Source organism: Rhincodon typus, chromosome 20, assembly GCF_021869965.1.
Source record: "Rhincodon typus isolate 14 chromosome 20, sRhiTyp1.1, whole genome shotgun sequence".
Lineage (NCBI taxonomy): Eukaryota > Metazoa > Chordata > Chondrichthyes > Orectolobiformes > Rhincodontidae > Rhincodon > Rhincodon typus.
The window spans coordinates 38931949-38953534 of NC_063351.1; the positions used below are offsets into that span (position 1 = coordinate 38931949).

The 21586-nt window shown below is 45.4% G+C and overlaps 1 protein-coding gene across 1 annotated transcript; it reads right to left on the reverse strand.

The window, feature by feature from the left end:
- Positions 1–810: 810 nt before the first annotated feature.
- LOC109912688 (peroxisome proliferator-activated receptor gamma coactivator-related protein 1-like) lies at positions 811–21226 on the reverse strand. Its single transcript, XM_048609211.1, has 14 exons — positions 21098–21226; positions 17941–18081; positions 17338–17493; positions 14353–15995; positions 13414–14216; positions 12033–12089; positions 11860–11893; positions 11580–11647; positions 10528–11329; positions 4643–4798; positions 4285–4384; positions 3856–3977; positions 2394–2545; positions 811–1138 (listed from the first exon to the last, which is right to left on the reverse strand). The coding sequence occupies exons 1-14, from the start codon at positions 21197–21199 to the stop codon at positions 1035–1037; spliced, it is 4440 nt and encodes a 1479-aa protein (XP_048465168.1). The 5' UTR covers positions 21200–21226; the 3' UTR covers positions 811–1034.
- Positions 21227–21586: the final 360 nt, after the last annotated feature.

A 21586-nucleotide genomic window follows, 5' to 3' on the forward strand; every position in this document is an offset into this window, starting at 1 on the left:
ATGAAATTGAAATTTAGTTCACAGTCTGGAACTGAAACCTAGACTCCGTGATGGTGACATACACCTGGTGAAAATCTGCTGTCCTTTACCAGTCTGATCTACAGATCCACAGCAATGTCATTTTTGCATAACTGCCCTCTGAGATGGCCCAGTGAGTCACACAGCCAAAGGATAATTAATGACAGACAACAAATGGCAGTGGTACCAATATCCCACGGAAGAACTTAGGAAAAAAATTAACAAACCCCTCAGATCAAAGAGAACAGCAACTTGAATATAAAATGTGTCATGGGACAGAAAGCAGAAATAGTAATGAATAGCTGGTTTATCAGATTGGAGGAGTGAAGGAAGGTGCTCCCCAAGGAATGGCATTAGGATCACTCCTCTTTCTGAGAATATATTAATGACCTAGACTTGAGTATACAGGAGAAAGTACCAAAGTTTGTACCCAAGCTAAAGTACTTTCAAGTGAAGGAGGACAGGCTGTTTACTTTGGCAGAAAAGCAAGACTAGACACGGAGACTTGCCATTTGGCAGAACCCCATTTGTGATCTCAGCAAGATGTTTTGTGCAGCAATTGTTGGATCTGAAATCTTCTGAGGTAGAAGCAGATTAAATAGCAACACGACTTCCCACTGTTCACCTTTCTCCCCCAACACCCACTCTCCACGCGCGTCCATTAGTTTCTGCCTTCCCTAACACACTCCACACTCTCCTTTCCCATCTCGCATTCAGTCTATCACTCACAAATCAGACTCTCTTTCCTCTCCAACTGGCATTTTGAAATGATCACCAGCTGCATTTAGCAGATATATTTTATTTGATTTTTTAAAAAGAGGATTTCTTTTTATCTCTCAAGTGTGAACTGTTTGACGCAGATGGCAAGACACTTCTTGCATCCTGTCAGTCACAGACACCTAGAGTTTATATATAAATCTCAATCTGATCCGGTAGCAGCATGTAAACAGGAGACACAATGTCTTCAGACTTGCATCTCCCTTGCACTCCCTTCCCCTCCTCCGCAGTCACTGCTGTCACCTCCGAAGACTCCGTTTGGCCTGTTTTAATAAAGTGTCAAAGTCTAAAGAGTCAAACTTGCTTTTGGTTGAATAAGAACTGAAGTCTGCATGACTGGAATCTGAAAGAGAAAATTTTCTCCAATTAATCTCTGACATATCATTAGATTCACCTTCAGTACATCCAGTAGTAACTCTGGGTTCCACTAGCAACTTATTACAGCCTTGGTCCAAACACAGACAAAAGTGCTGAACTGCAGAGACAGGGTGAAAATGACTGCCCTTGACATCAAAACCACAATTAGAACCCTAGAAGAACTGTACCAACGGGAATCAGAGGAAAACTCTCAGTGTGGCTGCAATTATACCTAGTACAAAGGAAGATGGTTATGGTTATTGGAGGTCAGTCATCTCAACTTCATGACATCTCTGCAGGAGTTCATCAGGGCAATGTCCTGGGCCAAAACATCTTCAGTTGATTCACCTAAGGCCTTCCTTCCATCATAAAGTCAGAGTGGGGATGCTCATAATTGCATTATTGATTAGTGCTCAGATACTGAAACATTTGCGTTTACATACAGCAGGATCTGGAAAACACTTGGGCTCGAGACAACACTTAGATTTGGGCTGAGTGCCAGTTGACATACAGCCCACACAAATGCCAAGTAATGACTATCTCCACAAGCTGCAAGCAGCTCAAGATGATAGTTCACCACTACCGTCTCCAGGATAACTGTGGCAATAAATAATGTTGGTTCTGCAGCTTACATCCTATTAATGGAAAAATAAAATCACCCCAATACAGGCAGAAGTGATACCACACTATTCATCCCTGATACAGCCAGGAGTAACCCCACATTCACCCACAATAGTGAAATAAATTATGTTTGCAACAGGACTGATGATCACACACTGTCCTTCCAGACATCCCTGGTCAATAACATTTTTTGCGGGGGGCGGGGGGGTGGTGCCACACTGTGGCTGAGTGCTTAGCACTTCTGCCTGACAGCACCAGGGATCTGTGTTTGATTCCACCCTCGGGAGACTGTCTCTGTGGAGTTTGCATGTTCTCTCCATGGAGTTTGCATGTTCTCTCCATGTCTGCGTGGGTTTCCTCCAGGTGCTCTGGTTTCCTCCCACAGTCCAAAAATGTGCAGGTTACGTGGATTAACCATGGGAAATGCAGGGTTATGGGGATAGGGTGGGGATGATCTGGGTGGAATTCTCTTTGGAGGGTTGAAATGGGCTCAATAGCCCGTTTCCACACTGTAGGAATTCTATGCATTAATCCGCTCCGATGCTGAGATGATGCTGGATGTGGCTGGAATGGAGGTAAAACTACAGGCCAAACTCCAATTTGCATTTTCTTGAACTCACCTAGATCTGCATAATTCGTTTTACAAAACTGCCGCCGGCCACCAAAACAGAGGTCAAAGGGCAGCTCATCAGGTTTACGCAACGTCTGTCCATTCTCAATAGCAGCAAATGCATCGCATGTGTAACGGTACGTGACAAACCCATAGTTATCTCTGAAAGGAACGTTCTCCAGTTAGAAAACATTAAAAAACCTAGGTTGACTAGAAATTCATGAGTTGCTAAACACAACGAAACATTAAATTGTACCAGATTTCAATAAAACAAAGAGCAGAGAAAAATCACAAACTGCACCCACTGCAGGCAAGCACATTTAGGGATGGGCAACAAATGCCTTGCCAGCCTCTCTGACATCCCATGGAAGAATTTAAAAAAATAAAATTTAGTAACAAGCCCCTGAAAGTAAAGAGAGTGGCAACTTGAATGCAAAATGTACCAAGGGACAGAAAGCAGAAATAGTAATGAATGGCCTATGCAGCTGGAGGGGAGTACAGTGCAGTTAGAAATGGTAAATAGATTTATTTTATTCACTTGTGGGACATGGGTGTTGCTGGCTGTTAGCATTTTTTGCTTGTCCCTAGTTGTCCTCGAAGTGGGTTGCAAGCTGTCTTCTTGAACCACTGCAGTCCAAGTGCTCCAGGTTGACCTACAATGCCCTAAGGAGGGAATTCCAGGATTTTGATCCAGCGATAATGAAGAATACATCTCCAATTCAGGGTGATGAGTGGCTTGGAGGGAAACTTGCAGGTGGTGGTGTTCCCATGTATCTGCTGCCCTTGTCCTTCTAGATGGAAGTGGTCATGGGTTTGGAAAGTGCTGTCTGAAGATCTTTGGTGAAGTCCTACCGTGCATCCTGGAGATAGTACACACTGCTGCTCCTGAATGTCGGCGGTGGCAGGGCTGGATGCTTGTGGATGTTGTGCCAATTAAGCAGTGTGCAAGCTTCGAGTGTTTTTAGAGCTGCACCCATCCAAACAAGTGGGGAGTATCCCATCACACTCCTGACTTGTCTTTTAGCTGGTTTTGGGGAGTCAGGTGGTGAGTTACTTGCTGCAATATTCCTAGCCTCTGACCTGCTCTTGTAGCCACTGTTAATGCAGCGAGTCCAATTGACTTTCTGATCAATGGTAACCTCCAGGATGATGATAGTGGGGGATTCAGTGACGGTTAACACCACTGAATGTCAAAGGGCGGTAGTGAGATTGTCTCTTATTGGAGATGATCACTGCCTGGCATTTGTGTGGCACAAATGTTACTTGGCACTTGTCAGCCCAAACCTGGATACTGTTGCAATCTTGCTGGTGATGGCCACAACCACAAAGAACAAAATAACTCAGATCATAAAGACCAACTGTATTGCACACAAGAGTCTCACAAAAGGTGTTTATGATTTCTGGGCAGGAAACAGCAAGTGTAAAATCACACCCCCCATTCCAGATCAAAATTCAGCAGGCATTAATCTTACCCTTCACTCCTGAAATAAATGTTGCAATCCTCAATTTCTCCAAACACTTCAAATCGCCTCCTCAGTTCCTCACGCAACATCCCATTCCGGATTTTCCCAACATAAACAACTCGCCGTTCCTCCTATTTGGAAATAGATCAGAATGTAACTTGAAATACTGTCCTTTCGCTTGGATCCACAGTGATACACACATTATTTACACCAATGGTCATCCGTACCCAGCTACTGATGTAGACTGAACAGCAAGGGGGGTGGAAAATAGGTGGTGATAACCTGGGTCATGGATTTGCTCCCCTTCCGCCAGCTCCACAGAGAGCAGGGAACCAGGGGTCAGGATCACCTTCCAACAGCGTGGGGAGGCTGGGGTCAGGGATCTTGTTTTGTAGGCTCAATCTAAGCTGAGCTGTAGTAGAAGAATACAGGGCTTACTATTGCGAGTTCCCGTCGCTGATTAATTCTTTGTGAGCGAGCCCTCGAGTATCGATGTCTTGGTTCCTCAGAAAAATCATCATAAGTATCTGTGAAATAACTAGAGAAACAGCAACAATTCAAATGTACACAGAACCTGTCAGCAGCAACAAACAGTGCATGAGGGTGATCCCACAGTCCCACCCTGGCACCCCATCATTCCCCACTGACACCCAGCCCTGATAGACAAGTCATCTTGACTGCTAGGTGTCCCAGCTCAGGAAATATCCTCCAACCCACTCAATACAGGACACCCTCCTGTGCATGTCAGGAACAACCCATTTTTGCTATTCTCCCTGCAGGCTCAGTGATTTGTTACCTCATATGAACACTGCGTCTTCGTGATGATCTTGATCTGGATCTAGATCCAGAGTCAGATCTTGAATTTGATCTTGAACATGATCTGGAACGTGAGCTCGATCTGGAATCTGATCGTGAACTATGTCGAGAATGACGGGATCGTCTCCTGCAATATCTGTTTCCAAGCAGAAAGGGGTTAATGGTAGAACATGAACAAAATCCCTCAGCTCTCCTTGCTGTAACTATCCCTGTTACAAAACAATGTTTAATGGTGCCCACGCAGAGTTGGTAAGAAAGACAATAAGCTCGAGCCAAAGGTGGTGAAAAGGCAATATTTCCAGAATAAAACTAACCTACTCTTGTTTATAAACAATAGCTCTATGAAAAACAAAGCAGAACAGGCTCTGGGTGTAACATTACTCCTGATTTTTACTCGAAGTCCAAAAGAATATGAGTCTCTCTTCATTATTTGCATTGCCCTGGACACATTTAGTCAAAGTTACAAAGACTTGCGTTTGACCAGAAGTTCCATCACCTCAAGACATTCAGAGTACTTACAACTATTGAAATTGCTTTGAATTGTCAGCATACAATTCATGGAGAATCCTACACACATTAAAGTGGAAATTACCCAATAAATGTCCTAGTGACATCAGTTGAAGGATAAACACTGAATAATCAGGAGGGGAGATCTTCCCTGTTCTTTGTTGAAATACTTTCGGCCCTTCACATCCACTCATTACGCCAGACCAGGCCTTGAAATAAAGGCTCTTCAGTACTGCCACTAGAAAGACAGCAGTGCTTGCTCAGTTAACATAACTTTGTGACAGATTTTTAAGAAGTTTATTTTTGCATGGAATGTGGGTGTCAGTTGCAAGGTCAACATTTGTTGCCCATCCCAAACTGGTCTCAACTTTAGTGTCATTAGGGACATTTCAGGAAAAAGTTAACAGTCAACCACATTGTTGTGGGTATGGAGTCCCATTTCTATGACAACCAATGGCAGTGCTGAACATTCCTGAGACTAGCATCATGTTTCAGTTTTTTCATAAATTTGAAGCCATGTCCTCACAGCATTATCCTAAAGCTCTGGATTACTAATCCAGTGATATTACCACCTGCACCTTCCTCTGCTAACTGATCAAAAATGAGTGGAGTTACTGACTGCAGCAGGAAGCCAACTTTACAGTTACAACCTGGACATGAGTCATCAGCTCCCAATTGTAGCACATACTGAGGTCTAAATACTAATTTGGGAATTCCGTGTTGGGGTGGGGGAGGTACTGCTTTTATTATTTGTATTAACTCCGACTAGTCGGTGTATGCTCAAGGTTTTAAGTGAGCAAGTAGGTGATTATTTAATGGGTTGGGGTCTACATACAGAAAATAATTTAAACCAGGACATGTATAAGTACTGTATTAAATTTATAGCATAACTAATTAAATTTCTTGATATAAATGCAGACATTAGAGTGCTATTTCTAAATTTGAAACCTTATTAGTGAAACACAACAAAAATTGTAGGACAGGTGGTATATTGTACCTGTGGACACTGGTGTGACCCACAGCAACCACATACGCAGTAACTATCTGCAGCTTAAGGAACACTGGCTCCAGATTGCTGAGCTGGACTTGAGCGTCTGATATTGATGCAGCAGGAAGTGGTATAAGGCTAGGTACCTCAGATTTTGTCTGTGGTCAGGGAAAGGAAGACGCGACTGTAGGAGAGGTGGATATGGGGATCCAGAAGGGAACAGTGAAGAAACTTTAACCCTTGCAACTGTACAAAAAGTTCCAAGTTCTCGCAACTTGTGTGAACAAGACGAGCGTTTGCAGGGAAGAGGAGGAAACTGACCACGGCATTGTACTGCTGGGAGCTACTCAAGCAGGTGGAAGTAAAAAGGAACACATGTAAAAAGGAACAGTGAGGGGAATCCATTGGATTCCCAGGAAGTGAGAACTTTGAGTCCTGCAGGCTATATTGCTCGCTTGATGCCAGTTTTAAGGACATATCTCAAAAGCTGAACAGGAAACTAGAGTGCGAGGGGAGATGTCATGGTCCAGGTGGATACCAACAACATGGACAGATCTAAGGAGGAGATTCTGCTAAGAGAGTACAAGCAGCTAGGGACTAAATTAGAAAGCAGAACCACAAAAGGTGATAATGCCTGAATCACAGGCAAACTTGCATAGGATAAATATGATCACTTCTTCCACACCAGACAGTTGAATGCATGGTTCAAAGACTGACATGGAAGAATTGGGTTTTCATTCATGGGGCATTGGCACCAGTGGGGGGAAAAGGGAGCTGTAACAGAGGAAGATGGTTTTTGTCCGAACCACAGTACCAACCTTTTCATGGTATGTGGGTATCTCTGGCTAGGTCTGCATTTATTGCCCATTCCCGATAACCCAGAAGGCAATTAGACTTAACCACATTGTTATGGGCCTGGAATAAAAAGCAGGCCAAAGCAGGTGAGGAAGACAGTTTTCTTTCTGTAAAGGGCATTAGCGAACCAGGTGGGGTTTTACACAATCAACAAGTGTCACATGGTCTCCCTTAGATTAGCTGTTAATTCCAGCTATTCTTTTTAAGAAGTGAATTCAGATTTTACAATCTTTAAAGTTTTGGCAGAGATCTGTAGTTCGGGTTGTGGGTGAGGTTGTTGACTTGCTTGCCAAGCTGGCTTGTTCTTGTTCAGACATTTTGTCACCATGCTAGGTGACATCATCAGTAGAGCCTCCGATGAAGTGATGTTATTCTACTTTGCTTGGAATTTATACTGTCTGGTCCGTTATGGTGAGCAGTCTCATTCCCGGTTTTAATCTGTGTGGGTTTGTATATGGGGTCCAATTCTGTATGTTTGTTGATTGCATTACATGTGGAAACCATGCCTCTAGGAATTCCTGGGCGTGTCTATGTTTGGCTTGGGCTACTCTGGTTACCTTGTCCCAGTTAAACTGATGGCCTTCATTGTCTGGCTGTACCGATATTAAGAACAGTTTGTAGTGCCATTTTGCTGCTAGTTGATATTCATGTATTCTGATGATTAGTTTCCTTCCTGTCTGTCCGATGTAATGCTTGTGGCAGTCGTTGCATGGTATTTTGTAAACCACGTTGGTTCTGCATGTTGTGAGAATGGGGTCTTTAATCTTTGTAAGTGTTTGCCGTAGAGTGGCTGTGGGTTTGTGTTCCAAACCTCAGTACACAAAAATAGCAACCCACACTGATCGAATCCTCAACTTCCACAGCAACCACCCCAACATGCACAAACAAAGCTGCATTAGGACACTATTTAAACGGGCCAGGACTCACAGCAATACCCCGGAACTACACAGGAAAGAGGAAGAGTACCTATACAAAATCCTCGCTATAAACAGATATCCCCACAACTTCATCCACAGATGCCCACTAAATAGATAACAACCGGAGGACACAGTATGACCTAACACACTGGCCACACTACCCTACATCAAAAACATATCGGAACTGATAACAAGACTCCTAAGCCCACTAGGAATCATGGTGGCTCTCAAAACCACAGCCACTCTACGACAAACACTTACAAGGATTAAAGACCCCATTTCCACAACATGCAGAACCAATGTGGTTTAAAAAACACCATGCAATGATCGCCACAAACATTACATCAGGCAAACAGGAAGGAAACTAGCAATCAGAATACATGAACATTAACTCGCAGCAAAATGGCACAACAAACTGTCCTTAATATCGGTACACTCAGACAATGAAGGCCATCAGTTCAAGTGGGACAAGCTAACCATAGTAGCCCAAGCCAAACATAGACACACATGGGAATTCCTAGAGGCATGGTTCTCCACCCTTAATGCAATCAACAAACATATAGAATTGGACCCCATATACAAACCCACACGGATCAAAACCAGAAATGACAACTCACCATAACGGACCGGACTGTATAAATTCCAAGTGGAGTAGAAGAACATCGCTTCATCGGAGGCTCCACTGATGATGTCACCTCGCATGGTGATGAAACATCTGAACGAGTGCAAGCCAGCTCGATGACATTTTACCATCTACCAGGATAGGATTCAAATACATGCCTCAGAGCATTAACAGGGGCTGTGGATTACAAGTCCAGTGACATTGCCAGTATCCCAACACCTTCCCTTGAATCACATAATTCTGGCTGTAAAGAGGGCTATAAACAGAAGAGATGAAGAAAAGTTCATCTGAGGGGAGATTTGGAAGTTAAAGAGGGAGGACAACATAATAGCACAGGATCGCAATGCAAGTCATGATAACCAGAATGTGACAGGAAGGGATAGGCTATACATCATAAGACAGCAGCAAATAATGACTAAGTAAAGGAAAATGATGAAAATGTAGAAACAAAGACGCTTTATGTGAATACACAAAGAATTCAAAACAATATGGATGAATTTATTGCAGAAACAGAAGTAAATGAGTGATACGGCAGGCAAGTGACCATAGCTGGGACAATGACATTTTGGAAAGGTAGGAAGAAAGGAAAAGGTGGTGGGGTGGCAGTCTCAATAAAGCCATGCAAATAAGAAATGGGAAAGACAAGGTAAGAGTGGTGTCTTGGCCTCTTAACAGTAACACCATTGTAGGGCAGAAATCGAGAAATAATGAAGGCTTGTAAGAAAGCTACTGCAATAATCTTGTAAGGCTTTAATAGTCATCTAGATTGGATTAATCAAACTTGCAATAGTAGATTGGAGGACAAATTCAGAGTATATTCGAGAAGGTTTTAGAATAGTAGATTCTGAAATCAACCACAGTAAAGGCCATTTTAGACTCAGCAACATGCAATTAAACGGGATTCATTTGCAGGATTCTCACTGTCGTAATATAAGTATCCTCTAGATAAGAGTAATCACAAAATGATAGAATTTCACATTCAATTTGTAAGAAATGTGGGTCTGAAACCAGAATCTTAAACTTAAATGAGAGGCAATGACAATGATCTGAAGATCCTAGTTGGCTAAACTAGAACAGAAAACAGGTTAAAAGTTAAGATGGTTAAGCGAAACAGTAACATACATTTAAGGAAATATTTCATCATTTTAAGCAAAGCTACATTTAATTTGAAAGAGACGAGATGGAAAGAATGTGCAATTCATGGCTAACTAAGGAAGTTAGAAAGGGTATCAAATGGAGAAAAGATGTACAATGTTGCAACGATTAACAACAGCCCAGAAGCACGTTGGACCTATCCTCATTGGAGTTTAGAAAAATGATGGGTGATCTTATTGAAATAATACAAAATTTCAGTGGAGGGCTTGATGGGTGAATGCTGAGAAGATGTTTCCCCTTCTCGGGGAATAGTTTAAAAATAGGTTCTCCAATCTAAGCTGGAGACGAGGAACATTTCCTTCTCCCAAAGGGCCATTAGCCTGTGGAACTCTCTTCCACATGCAATGAACACTGTCACGGAGCATATCGAAGGTTAAGTTATACAGATTTTTGACGTGCAAGGATGTCAAGGAGATGGGGGACATGCTGGAAAAAGGAGTCGAAACCAGTCAGATCAGTTATGATCTTTCCAAAGGCAGGAGTAGATTCAATGGGCAGAATGGCCTATTCCTGTTACATTTAGGCTTGTACTCCAGCTGTGGTGTAACCAGGGTTTTGTACAGCTGGGAAATGACTTTCACTCCCTTGTATTCTAGTCCTTCAGATATGATGGCCAACATTCCATTCAACTTTTTGATCATTTTCTCTACCTGCTATGGCATTTCAATAACCTATTTACTTGGATCACTTTCAATAACTTGAGGGGGTTCAGCTGGACCAGTCAGTTCTAAGACTGAATCATAAGCATATAGATATATATTTCCACATATTGAACAGCTTTGCTTCAGTGTTCAAACAAAGGATTTTCATTCGAGTCTCACCGTCTCCTCTTCTGCGCAGGAGAATGGGAACGGGACCGGGACCGGGACCAGGACCGGGAGCAGGATGTGGAGCTGGAGGAGCTAGTATACCGCTGACGCCTATAGCACGGGGAGGTCCAAGTCCTTCTTGAACAATGGGAAGAATCAAAGGGTTTGTCCCTCTCAGTCTCTCCATTCGGAGAGGGAGTTATAGTTACACAATGGTTTCTCTCTGCAGTTTCACATCCAACATTCCGCTGGTCCACTGCCAATGAGAAGCTCTTATTCGGGTTTGCGCTTCCTGTTCCAGTGGGAAGTGTGTTGGAGGAGACCTGAACTCCATGCAATGTCTTCTGGGAATGTGATGTGTTCCTTTCAATACCAGGGCCAGTTCCTAGCTGCTTGTCCCCTACCCAGTGCTGAGAAGTTGGGCTTCGACACTGACGATTCAAGGAGGTAATGGGTTTAATAGTGATGTTTGCTTGGCGCTTGATGTTCCAACGACAGGCAACATCCGGCTGGCCCACAGCTGGCGGAGAGATATTGCGCGATGATGACTGGGTGCTGATTCTAGGCAAACAATATATATGATCCCCAAAGCCAAAGGGAGCAGCAAGTGGAGGCTTGAGTGCAGACTGGGGGCTTGAACACTTTGCCCGATTATTCTGTACCAAAGGCTTTGGATCAATCAGCTTCGCAGTCCTGACTGGAGAGCCCCCGAAGCCCTCAGCTGTTTCCAGTAACTTCCGCTTGCCCAGAAAGCTCGCTGGTGAGGGTAGTGATTTCCATATCTGATGCGGTGGAGTTGCCGGTGGCGTCAAACCTACAAAGAGGTACAGACTGTCATTGATAGCAGCCCATTGCTGAAGACCAGCAGGCACAAGTGCCCAGCATATTGCCTGCCCAGATCCTGCAACACCCCACAAAAGCCAGAACCTTCTAATCCAAACGTACTACCTCCACTTAGTACCCACATCCTCAACACCCACTCTCCACTCACCAATCCATACTTCCAACCCTGTGCACACATCCCCTAAATACCCCATGTATACATCCCTCCAGCCAAGGCTCACCTGCTGTACTTGCCAATTCTGCTCCAAATATGTGATCCAATAGTTTCCGCTCCTCAGGAACCTCTGGCCTGAAAACACAAGTCATTTCAATCACCGGCAGAGCAAAGAGCACCCTACCACATCACTGTCCCCAACTCCCAAAATAAAGGACTAAAACACAGAACGCTCACTCTCCTATCCTTTGCCACCAGCAGGAAGTCCTGTGTCCCAACCCCGTGCCAGACCCCTAAGGAAGGAAACAGTTATGCAGCTCTTGTCTGAAAGCTCAACTGGTACTCACCCTTTGATGTTCCCAGGGGGTGACTCCTCTGACACTGGAAAAGAAACAAAAACGTAATCAGCAGGAAACACCAGCCAATCTCAGCCTCTAGCTCTGTGCACTGTTCCTAACTGTCATGTACAGCCTCAGCCCCCTGCACTTATCCACACATGCCAAAAAGAAATTTGTCTCACCCTCAGTGACTTCAAACTGTTCCAGCAAACTCATCAGGTCGGCTGCCTCAATACCTGCTGGAAATGAGGAACAAAAACCATCAGCAACTCAACACTAGAACCCTCAAGTTACCTATCCCTCCACCAAAAATCCCATCACCAGCATCTCCCCAGAATCATCTAATACAGACCACTGCCTTCTGGCTCTCTAGTATCAACCTGGCAGGAAGTAGGATTCTGTGCTGGTAACAACTATAGGAACCCCAGCCTCTCCTCAGATTTCAAATATCACCAGGAGTGTTGAGTTCAGATTGTAACCATATCTGGCAGCATGATATCATGATCAGAATTAAGTTAGTACAATAAATGAACTGACTTGGGGTGGGTGGTGTGAGAGAGATGGCAGAGCAGCAGTAATGACACTGAGCTAGTAAACCAGAGATACAAGCAAATGTCACATAAGCAAGCATTCAAATCCCATCATGGCAGCAACGGAACTTAAATCAGCTAATAAATCTGGGATATAAGACTAGTCTCAGTGACGGCAGCTACAAAACTACCATCAATGTCATAACAAGACTACCTGGTTCATTGAAATTCTTTAAGGAAGGAAATCTTTGTGTTGTTTGACACCAATGAGGAGCTTGATGTGCCCTGATCGACTCTTTCACATCCTTATCCAGTCTGGACCACATGCAGGCCTTCATTGCCCTTTAAAGTGAATTGAGTGGCTTGCCAGGCCAAAGGCAATTAGGGCTGGGACTTATGAATGAATAAAGAAATGTAATCAATGTAAGTGCAAAAGCAATGTGTAATTAATATATAGAGAAGGGCCTTATTATCATAGAGGGACCAGGAATAGTTTTATATTCTATCGGCAGAGTTAAGAACAAAACGCATCAGAAATTAACATTTTTCACAGACTGCATCAAGCTGTAACACCAAATCTCAAATCAGATGCATTACGTACATGACCAGTAGCCTGGAGATCCTAGGTAAAGGAGTCATTTATCAGTCACAATGTTTGCTGACCTAAAGTATGCACCTGAGGCAACACAACTGCCTTTAGCATCCTTAGCCTGCCTTATATGGAATAGGGAATCTGCTCCTGACCATTATTAAATATCCTGGATAAAAGTGCAAATAAAGACCCTGCCCATTGAGTCTAGCTTTGATGCCAGTACCTGAAAAGCTTGTCAACATTCACTGCAACTGTCCTCTTAAGAAAAATGACTTATAGAGTCTGGCAGAGGCCAGGAATCAGCTGCAGACTAGACCAAAATGGAGACCACCTCATTCTTATCCCAAAACAACACTGGCCAGGATTTACCGGCATACATCTTCCTCATTCATTCACAAATCCCTTGCGTGTCCTTGACAAGATGATTGCTATTTTACACACCTTTCAGGTTGTCCTTTGCTTTGTTCACCACCACTGAGGAGCTTGGTGTGCCCTGATCGTTCCCTTCACGTGCCTGGGGTCCCCTGGATGACTGAAGCTCCTGCACTGGAGGACATTCAGGGATTGGTGGTGATGGAGATGTGACTGGCAGAGCCTGCATTGTGGTTACCTGGACAGATTCAGCCAGCAAGTCATTCTGATCATGTGGAATGTCCACCTCTGGAGCAGCATTGCAAGGCCCAATGGCAGGCATCAGCGATGGGTGCTCTGAATCTCCCGGTATCAGAGTTGATGGGGGTAGAGCTCCTGTGAGTGGGACGAGGGGTTTGTGGACTGATGTGGTCTGGACTTGCTGAGGCTGTGGGTCCATGATTGAGGTTTTGGTTTGGGATTTCAAGCTGTCTGGGAGAATTGGAGGTTTCACCACTTTCTGCCTTGTCCTGTACTGAGACTCATTTGGCAGCTGTAGCGTAGCTGAGGCCAGAGCAGGAATGGATGGAGCCTGAGCAGGGGCAGAAGCGGCCAGAGGGGCCGGAGCCTGAGCCTGAGCAGGGGCAGGAGCGGCCAGAGGGGCCGGAGCGGCCAGATCGGCCGGAGCCTGAGCAGGGGCGGGTGAAGCTAATGAAGCATGAGCAGAAGTGGGTAGACCCAGAGGCAGAGCATGTGGGGCCGAAGTGGGTGGGACCAACTGTTGGAATGGTGTGGGTACAGTGGGTGGAGTCAGACAGTGGTTGGATGGGACAAGAAAGGGTAGGGCCATGTGGTGAGCAGATGAGGTCAGAATGGTTTGAGTCAGGTGATGGCTGGGTGGTGAGAATGTGGGCAGGGCCACAGGAGGTGGGGGCAAATAGGGTGGGGGCAGGTGGTGGGGAGGCAGGGCCACAGGGGGCGGGGGCAGGTGGTGGGGAGGCAGGGGCACAGGGGGCGGGGGCAGGGGGGGGGGGGGGCAGGGCCAGATGGGTGGGTAAGGGCTGACTGGGTGGAGTCAGATGGGTCACAGGTTTTGCAGCCAGGTGGCTGGCAGGTAGGTCCACAGTGGATGGAGTCGGATAGCAGGTTGGCAGTTTTGCAGTGGGTGTGGGGCCTTGATTGGTGGGTGGGGTCTGGCTATCCTTGGATGGGACCTGGATGGGTGCAGTTTGTCTTTGAGGAGAGTCCTGGAGGTGGAGTGGAGTGGCCTGCCTTCTGACTACGTGTCCAGCAGGTTCTAGTGGCAAAATGCTGAGCTCCCCCTGGACAATGGACTGAATGGGGACAACAGGCCAGGCGCTCTTGCTGTTTGTGTCTGTACCAAGCTTTTGTTTCTCATGCACTGAGAGGACACCATCTCGTTTCCGTTGTTGGAGTCGCAGTCGATACTGTTGGAGGCTGATTGATCGCAGTTTGGATTCATTGATGGTTGTTTCGGGAACAGCGGGAGATGGCATATCACAACCAGGCAATCGTGATGTTGGGGATGAAGTGGTCCCAGGGTGCTGGGGCGCTGGGGCAGGACCATTCTCCAGAGTTTGTTCAGGGTGTATGACCTCATTTACAAGTGTATCTCCATGCCCAGACTGAGGCTCTACTGACTGGGGAGAACTGCAGCCTCCCAATGCAGGCTGGCTCTCAGGTGGCGATGGATTCTCTGGCTCCTTTGCACCCTTGCTCGATGTAACAACTTGGTTACTCTCCTTCCCAGCAGTAACTTTGCCTCTAGTTTTGATTCTCCTCACACCTTGTTCCACTCCTGTCTGTTGGGTTAGAAATTGAGATTCTTGTGAAGGATCAAGCAAGCGCTCCTGTTTCTGCTGGACTTCGGTGGAGCTTCCCTGATTTTCTGCTGCTTGAAGCTGGGTCTCAAGACGGTGGTGTTGACATGATGTTTCAGTATTGTCCAGCTGCTCAGAAACTGGAGTCTCATCAGATTTTGTTGTTTTTCTCAACTTTCCTCTTGTCATTGTGTCTGGGGAGGTCTCCACTGAGGAGGCTGGCATGCCTTCCTGTTGCTTTGAGGTTTGTGGCAGGCGCTCTGCACCAGGGTCTTCAGCCAGCACAGGGTCCTCGTCATTCCCACCTATCATTTGTATCAGATGCTCACTGCTCTCACAAAGCACCATTGGTAACTCCAGATCCTGCAACTCACTATCCTGGATCACATGAACCTCCAGTTCAATCATGCTGTCCGCTAGATCGGCGTCTGTCCCCAGACATATCACTCCATTGGGCAAACGATGAAGACGAACATCCTTGACTGGGTCAGACATCGACACATGCTGGACATCATATGCACGTGACGAACTGCGTTCAAGTACCAGTGTTACGTTGTTCTCCAACCCCGCTGCATCAAGCTGCTCAGCCAACCGCAAGTCCAGTGATTCACCGGGTCCCGACTCTGATGCACCCTGACCGTTACTAATCAGATCATCTTCTTCCTCTTCCTTGCCATCACTAAGCTGCTGTGAAGTTTCCTCTCCAAAACCTCTGTTCAAGAGCTTCTCCGATCTCCACTGGGCATTCAGACCCCTGGGAGCAGACAGGACCAAGTGTCCGAAAGGTTCCTTCCCCACATCTGGAAGCATGGCACAAGACTGGTGCCCAACCTGAGAAACAGCAAAATTAAATGAGAGTGTGTACGAGAGAAGCAGAGCCTACAGGAGAGCACAAAGGCAGCTCAACAAGAGAAAGTTACTCATCCACCATGATCAAATCTGAATACTTGTAAATTGTGTTTTTAATTCACTCTTGGGATGTTGGCATTACTGGCTAGGCCAGCATTTATTGCCCATTCCTAATTACCCAGACGGCAATTCAGATTCAACCACATTGCTGCATGTCTGGAGTCACATGTAGGCCAGACCAGGTAAGGATGGCAGATTTCCTTCCCTGAAGGATATTATATCTTCGACAAGGAGCAATGGTTTCATGGTCATCATTAGACCTTTAATTCCAGATTCTTTATGGAATTCAAATTCCATCATTGCTGTGGCAGGATTTGAACCTGGCTCCCCAGAACATTAGCCGAGTTTCCGGATTAACAGTCTAGTGATAATACCATTAGGCTCTTGCCAAATGCTGAGAGATTGGGAGCTATGGGAGTATAAATAGGTTTGAGTGTTCAAGTACTAAAATCATAGGTACAAACAGGATTCAGAAAGGCAAGTAGAATGTGGCGTCAAGAAACTAGAATAAAAAGGGGAGGAAGTGACGCTTCAGTTGTAAAGAGCTGTGGTCAGATTCAATCTGGAGTCAGTATGTTTAGCTGAGCCCTGCATGTCTGGAATGACATATCAGCCTTGGAGTGGTTACAGTACAGATTCACCAGAGCAGCTTCAAGGTTAAAAGGTCTACTGTATACTCACAGGTTGCATAATGATATTTGTATTCCCTTAGGTATAGAAGGTTAATTGAGGTATTCAAAATGATAACAGGATTCAAAAGTGTGTAATCTATCTTTACTGACAAGGAATATAAAACTAGATGGAAAAGTGTCAAAACTGGACCTGATCTATTCAGCAATTATGTAGACAAGATTGCTTCTTGATTTAAAGGGATGTAGCAATTGGAGACACTTCCTACAAAAAAATTATATGTATGGCTGTGGTAACCTGTAGCTTTCAAGATTGGGATTAATAAATTGATGACAGCTGACTGATCTGATAGTTAGCTTGGTCTGCCTCTGTACAAATACAGCCAGAATGCTGAGTAATCCCAGCATATTCTAGTTTTATTTTACGTTCTTAGCATCAGTATTTTCCTCTTGTATTATTAAACTTTTCTTGGTAAAGCTATCAAGAGATCAACCGTTCTATAATTGATCAGATTCAAGCTGAGTCAACAGCACCTCTTCCTCCGTAACATTACTGACATTAACCAGTAAGCTTTTACAACAGACAGCAACCCCCTACGCCATGGTCATGCCTTCACACCTTTGTCCATACGTACCAGAAGGCATTCTTGCTCATCCTTTGGTGGGGCAAATATCTCAGAGTCAGGAATGCAATCAAATGGAGAGGGATTTTCATCATCAACAGTATCCAGTATCTCAGTCAAGGCTGTTAGTAGTGATGCCTCGCTCTCCTCATCGAGCAACAATTTATTCTGGAAATAGAGCAGAGGCAATATCAGACAGAGTCAGAATGAGCACAGTGTGAATTCAAAATCAACAAAAACCAGAAGAAAACAGATCAGCGTAACATATCACAATTCCCAAGTCAATAGGAGAGAGGATGCATTTTGACCCAGAAATCTCAGTTATCAACCTAGCAGGTCTGAAGGTCACCCAGAGAATGGGGACAAGGGAGTACCAGGAACACCCTCTAATACCCAGATGGGGAAATAGTTTGAAATGCTATTAACAGTGTCACTGCAAAACTCAACATCGAGAACAGTCTCAGCAATCCATCGTTCACAGGAACAACAACATAAGCATTCAAACAGATTACTTATCCCTGTTGGGCCAGGTGTCAGTGTCCCATTAATGGGTATTTAGCCAACCCATGCCCAATGGGAAGAATCTTAGTGCATACACAACTATTAAAAACTCACCTCTGTTTGCGCTGTAGCCTCAATTATCGAAATTATTGACTGATCGATACAACCAGGAAAACTTCCTGAAATCCCTTCCACATCTGAATCTGCAACGGTGAGAAGGCTGGAAGGTAAATGGTAATCCTCGAGATTCTGACCCTAAAATGAATTCAAAGCAATTGTAAACAAGAAGGAACGAGAACAAACTTCTTACAATCCTCTCACTCTCCTCAATGAGCAACGATTTATTCTGGAAATAGTGCAGAGGCAATATCAAGTCAGAATGAGCACAGTGTGAATAGAACATCGAAAGAAGCCAAAAGGAAACAGATAAGCGTAACACATCACAATTCCCTTCAAGCCAAAAAAAAAACCAAGTCAACAGCCAATACCACATGGTAGACTAATTAATAAAGTTATATCACATGGGAATCGGGGTGAGCTTGCCAATTATATACCGAATAGGCTTAATGGCAGGAGAGTGATGGTGGAGGTATGTTTTATGGACTGGAGCCTGTGACCAGCAGTGTTCCACAGGGATCAGTGCTGGGTCCACTGTTGCTCGTCATTTATACAAATGATTTACAGGAGAATATAGAACGCATGGTTAGTAAGTTTGCGGATGAAACTAAAATTGGTGGTATAGAGGACAGCAAAGAATGTCATCTAAGATTATGAAGAGATCAAGAATGCGCTTAGCATGCTTGCCTTCACTGCTCAGACCACTGAGTTAGGAGTTGGAATGTTATGTTGAGGTTATACAGGACATTAGTGAGGCCTCTTCTGGAGTACTGCGTCCAGTTCGGACAACCCTGTTATAGAAAGGATACTATTAAGCTGGAGGGGTTTCACAGAGAGATTTACCAGGATTTTGCAGGAATGGAGACTTTGAGTCATAAGGAGAGGCTGGGGCTTTTTTTTTCCACTGGAGCATAGGAGGTTGAAGGGTGACCTTATAAAGATTTATAAAACATGAAGGGTATACAAAAGGTAAATGACAGGTGTCTTTTCCTTAGGACGGGGTGGAGGTTTCAAGACTAGGGATTGTACTTTGACGGTGAGAGGAGAGAGATTTAAAAAAAGACATGTAGGGCAATTTTTACACAAAGTGGTTCATGTGTGGATTGAACTTAGAGGAAACAGTGGATGCTGGTATAGTTACAACATCTAAAAGAGATTTGAATAAGTACACGAATGAGAAATGTTTGGAGGGATAAGAGCCAAGTGCAGGCAGGTGCGACTAGTTTAGTTCAGGATTATGGTTGGATTGAGCTGCGTTTCCGTGCTGTACGACTCTCGAAACGGACACAGCATTAGTACCTCAGCCACTCATGACCTGAATTGCTCAGACTATTTAATATAGAAGTTGGGACATCATATTGAGGCTGTACATTGAGGGGCATAGATAAGGTGAATAGTAAAAGTCTTTTCCTTAGGGTAGGCAAGTTCAAAACTGGAGGGCATATTTCTAAGGCGAGAGGAGAAAAATTTAAAAAGGGACCTGAGGAGCAACGTTTTCACAGCGGGTGATTCACATGTGGAATGAACTGCCAGAGGAAATGGTAGACGCAGGTACAGTTACACCATTTAAAGGACAGGTACGTGAATAGAAAAAGTTTAGAAGGACATGGGCAAAAAGCAGGTAAGTGGGACTAGTTTAGTTTAGACTAGACTAGTGGGAAACTTGGCCAGCATGAACAAGTTGGATCGAAGGGTCTGTTTCCATTCTCTACGACTGCATAACCCATTGCCTCAAAACCCAAGCAACAAACCCCCATATCCGAGGTAACAAGGTGTAGAGCTGGATGAACACAGCAGGCCAAGCAACATCAGAGGAGCAGGAAGGCTGACGTTTCGGGCCTAGACCCAAGAAGGGTCTAGAGCCGAAAAGTCAGCCTTCCTGCTCTCTGATGCTGCTTGGCCTGCTGTGTTCATCCAGCTCTACACCTTGTTATCTCAGATTCTCCAGCATCTGCAGCTCCTACTATCTCTGAAACAATTCAAACTGCCATATCCACTGTTTCTTAGTCAATGATTGTCCATGCTAGATTTTTTTTGAGATTTTATTCGGCGTGGGTTTTTAGCTCAATTGTCACCTGTCACTTCCACAGTGGTCCTTTTGAGGAGGATGGAGATGGGAACAACAAGGCATAACAGAAAGACATGTGGGGTCATGGGTTGAGTTTGAGACAGATCAGGTTCATAAAGAAGCCACTTAAACCTTAAACCCTTTCTGCTAATCACACCTCGTCTTCACCCCGTATTAGTCAATAACTTGGAGAAAACATATCAACCTCAGGATTTAAAAATTCCAATTCGTCTAGTCTCAATTACAATTTACCTAAGACAGTACAAATTTTTAACCACCTTTTGCGTGCAGAATTATGTCCCAATTTTACTTCTTAACCATTCTGGCTCATTCCAGGTTATGCAACCAGAGTTTTTGTACTATTTCTCTGTAATTTAAATCGTGGGGAGTCCAGGTAACAATTTCATAAGTCCGTACTGCCGAGGCCCATATCTACAGCCCAGAAATGTTCCCATTCCAGGTGTGGTTTAAGCCGGGCTTTGTAAAATTTAAGCTTTATTTCTCACCTGCACCGGGCCAGCTTTTTGGTGAACCATACTAACGATGCAGACAGCTAAAACATCAAGCCTGTTTCTTACTTTAAAAAAAGCCATATCCCCGATGGTCTCACATGAAAACCCAGAGCTTTGACCGTTCGCCGTGTTCCGTCGGCTTCACAGAGCTGCCTCTGAGCGGCATTCCCACGGAACCGGTTCCGGACTGGGCCAGCACGGACACGATGGGCTAAATGGCTTCCTCCTGTCTCCACGCGGCCGCCCTAAGGAACAGATCTCGGGGAGGGGTTCCTGATGCCCGGCCCGGCCGCACCCACGTGTCCCGGTGCCGGCTCCAATGCCTCTGACCCTCGATGTTAACCCTGGACACGGACGGACACACACACACACACACACACACAGGAGTCCCCTGTGCGCCCATCTCCTCTCCGGACGCCGCAACGGCCCCCTCCTCTCCCCGGCCCCTGGACCCAGCTCCCTCTTCCTCAGGCCCCCGGCCCTGACACCGGTCCCGGCCGCGCACACGTGTCAGTCACCGGCTGCTCCGAGAGCCGCTCCCCGGGCGGAAAACCCAGGCAAAGCTCTCCCTCACCTGCAGCTCGGGCTCCAGCTTGCTGTCCCCGCCGGTAATAGACTCGAAATCCCGGAGCCTCCAGAGCCGGTTCCCGTCTCCCGCCGCCCATGGCGCCGCCATCTGCAGCCGCCGACTGGACCGCCTGAGCCCACCCCCTGGCCGCGCCACTTCCGCTTCTGGCTCCCCCTGCAACAGCACGGGCGCTGCCATCTTTGATCCTGGCAAAGTCTGATTTGACAATGTCAGTTCATAGAGTTATCATCATAGAATCCCTATAGTGTGGAAACAGGCCATTCAGCCCATCGAGTCCACACCGCCCCTCTGAAGAGCATCCCACCCAGACCCACCCTATCTCTGTAACCCTGTATTTCCCATGGCTAATCGACCTAGCCGGCACATCCCTGGACACTATGGCAATTTAGTATGGCCAATCCATCTTACCTGCACATCTTTGGACTGTGGGAGGAAACTGGAGCACCCGCCAGAAACCCACGCAGATACGGGGAG